The 3165-nt window shown below is 29.1% G+C and overlaps 1 protein-coding gene and 1 long non-coding RNA gene across 4 annotated transcripts in view; both read left to right on the top strand.

The window, feature by feature from the left end:
* Positions 1–2170, top strand: part of LOC108735036 (zinc finger CCCH domain-containing protein 11A) — a 14993-nt gene extending 12823 nt beyond the window's left edge. For both annotated transcript variants that reach the window (XM_025979275.1, XM_025979274.1), the window contains exons 6-7: positions 645–782; positions 1004–2170. In XM_025979275.1, coding sequence (XP_025835060.1) covers positions 645–782; positions 1004–1797 — 932 coding nt within the window. In that variant the 3' untranslated portion in view covers positions 1798–2170. The remainder of the gene's footprint in view (positions 1–644; positions 783–1003) is intronic.
* A 772-nt stretch (positions 2171–2942) lies between these two features.
* LOC108735051 overlaps positions 2943–3165 on the top strand; it is a 7076-nt gene continuing 6853 nt past the window's right edge. Inside the window, exon 1 of one of the 2 annotated variants that reach the window (XR_003232081.1) lies at positions 2943–3053. This is a non-coding gene — a long non-coding RNA (uncharacterized LOC108735051). The remainder of the gene's footprint in view (positions 3054–3165) is intronic. The other variant, XR_003232080.1, reaches the window with a different exon arrangement.

The raw sequence follows: 3165 nt of genomic DNA, 5'->3' as shown, positions 1-3165 counted from the left end.
AAGACTTTTGTCTCGAGGAACTTACTGAAAGTTTTTAAATGATTTTTTTGACGTTTTTAAGAATTCAATAATTTTGATGATAATTTTAATTAATTATTAAAGCAATTGAAGGTAACTCAGCGTTCGATCAAGGCTGTAATATGTATTGAAAAGACTATCGAATATCAGCGACAATGTTAATGCTATGAATTGTACTGCATATTTTCATTAGCACTCAAAATTATTGATTGTTAGATGGGGAGTTTGTATTAAAAGAAAAAAGAAAAAAAATTCAACATAAAAATTTATTGGTTTTACAGATTTATGGGATTGTTTTTTCATTTGTGTTATAATTTATTCGATAAGTTGTTTAATTAATAGCAAAGTGTAATGTTGTTGTAAATATTACATGGTAACTCCTAACACGAAAATTACGTTAATTTTGTTAAATTTGTACGAGAGAGAGAGAGATAATATTAAATTCTTTATTTTGCAACCGTCTTTTTTTTTCGTCTGCAAGAATGCACTGCACTAATTTCTTCGCTGATGCCATTTCGTCAATTCTCAATTCACTATAAAAATTTAAATATAAAATATTGAAATGTTTTTCTTTCAATAAATTACTAATAGTAGTAGGCTGAAACTAATGTGGTGTATTCTTGTAGAGTCGGACAATGAATCTGCTACTACCAACTCTCCAACTAAGTTTAATCAACCCCAGAGGGTTGTTAAAGTTAAAACCTTGGAAGAAATTCGACTGGAAAAAATCCAAGCAGAGTCAGCAGCTTTTTATTCATATCCTGGTAAGTAACTCATTAATTATTCTTTAAAATACAAATTGTTGTGTCAATCCTCGTTACCTTTTTTGGGCACCACGAAACAAAAAATTATAAACTAAGAAAAGTAAATATTTAATTTTTATTTTTATTTAAAATATTGTTAAATGTGTGTAGCTTTTAAATATTTTATCAGTAAGTTAATGAATTGATAATGGGTGAGTTAACGTCTGTTTATTTAAAAAAAGGTTCTGATCAAGTGACAATAATTCCTGTTCACCAATTAGAAGAGGACACAAAAACTCAAGATCTCAGAGCGAGGATATTGCAAAGATTAAATATAAAAGTGGACGACAAACCAAACATTATCAACTTGGAAGACAACAGAAAACGAAAAATTAATTTGGCACCAAGTGAATTAGAGTCTAAACAAGCCATTGCAAGAATAAAGAAAAAGAAAATCACATTTTCGAATCAGAAAGAGGATGTTGATATCAGTGAAATAAAAATAAAGACATTAGCAGAAATAAGGGCTGAAAAGCAGAAAGCTTCGGACGGCACTCTAGTATCTGAGACAGATATTTGCTCAGAGGTAAGCAGTACTTCCAATGATAAAGACGAAGCAGAAGAAACCCCCGTAGAAAAGGAAGAAAAGAGTAATATTATAAAGAAAACGAAAAGGGCTTTACAAGGAACAACAGAAGAAGCTTCGAAGAGTAAAATTAAATTAAAACGACCTAAATTATTTGATGACGAAAATGACGAAATAGTAACTAGTCAAAGTGAGTCTTCCTCTCAAGTTCAACCGAAAGAAATAACTGAAGAAAGGACAAATGAACGGGAAGAACGAATAAACGAACTGGATGGAAGATTGTCAGAAGTTGAAGAAGAAGAAAAAATGACAAAATTGGGATACGATTCAAAGGATTCGTCCAAATTTGACGATATACTATTTTTAGATGACGAAGATGATACAAGTGTAACTTTAAGAGCAGAAGATGATATTTTAAAAGACATAGATGAATTACTTAATGATGACTGATCCCTAATTAAATTTAAGTTATGTTTAAGAGGGTTACATTTGCACTAAATTGCAATTAGTTATGTATGAATTGTTCAGGTACCACCTGCAATGATGATTTTCCTATTATAAAGGAAGTTAATAAAAAATATTAATTGTAAAAGGTTGTATTATAATATAATTTTAATCAATATGATTTTATCTTAAGCATTAAAATAACAAAAAAATATGTTAAATTGTTGAATTATATATTTTTATTGTGCGTAGTAATTCTGTAAAACATAGAAATAAAATGCCATTTTACCATTTAAGATACGTTTGGCCTTAGTCTAAACAAGTACTGCAAACTTAATGTATGTACGTTTTTTGAAATATCATAAAGTTAAACAATGTTGTTATGAGTTTTATTACTTACTTCAATTTTTAGCAAAGTACAATATTTTTCTTAATGTTTTCAATGCATTCATATAAAAAGGACCCTACGGACTATAATCCCTGGTAATTGAAAATTTTGTTATTTTTTTTTATTCGCAGATACTTGTAGGTACTATACAACAAAAGTTAAAGGTCTCATAATTCTACGTTCATTGAAAAAGAGTGTAGAAAAGCTGTTGGATACGAATATTGTGAATGTAATATGGTCACGAGTGGTCTCAAATGAAAGGTACGGGGATCTGTATGTGTATAAAACTGAAACAAGTCGACAAAAAGTCATTGTGACACTGTCTACATAACTAAACGTACAGGGATGATTTAATCTTAAAAACTCAACTAAGGCTAAGGGGTTTGTATTTCTTTTTTTAATGGGGGAAACCTCTGAATTAATTCTTGAAAGACAAATCCCTATCTTAAATTAGAAAGGTACCTACATAAATGATATATATTTTATTATAATCTAAAATTTTAGAGGTTTGATACAAGCGCGTATACTCGCAAGGGTTGTAGGTGTAATTTATAATTATAATTTATTTTTTCTTGAAAATTTGATCTGTAAATGCCCGTTGTTTATTGGAACAGATTTCCTCGTAACGTTATTTCTTGAACATCCTCTGTATAGCGTTTTTGTTTGAAAATTGCTGATTTATACCAGTAAAATGTGAAAGTGCCCAAACGACTGATAACATCTCGTTGAAGGATACAACCAATCTATTTTTAGATATGACGAGCAGTAAAAGGCAAAAACAACGTAAAAGAGTCATGAAATAAAATTACTACATAAAATGTATAATATTTAATCGTAAATGTATTTGTGCTTTAAATCTGAAATAATACTACAGGTAGGACATTAATACTCTTAATAGTATATGTATGTAGCCCTATGACAAAAAGAAACATTTTGTTTCTTTCTCAAAATTAGTGCAAAGGTATTTCAATTTAATATGCTCATTA

Source organism: Agrilus planipennis, unplaced genomic scaffold (assembly GCF_000699045.2).
Source record: "Agrilus planipennis isolate EAB-ADULT unplaced genomic scaffold, Apla_2.0 scaffold20, whole genome shotgun sequence".
Lineage (NCBI taxonomy): Eukaryota > Metazoa > Arthropoda > Insecta > Coleoptera > Buprestidae > Agrilus > Agrilus planipennis.
The sequence above is the reverse complement of the archived record's forward strand: the minus strand, read 5'-3'. Positions and strand labels throughout refer to the sequence as shown.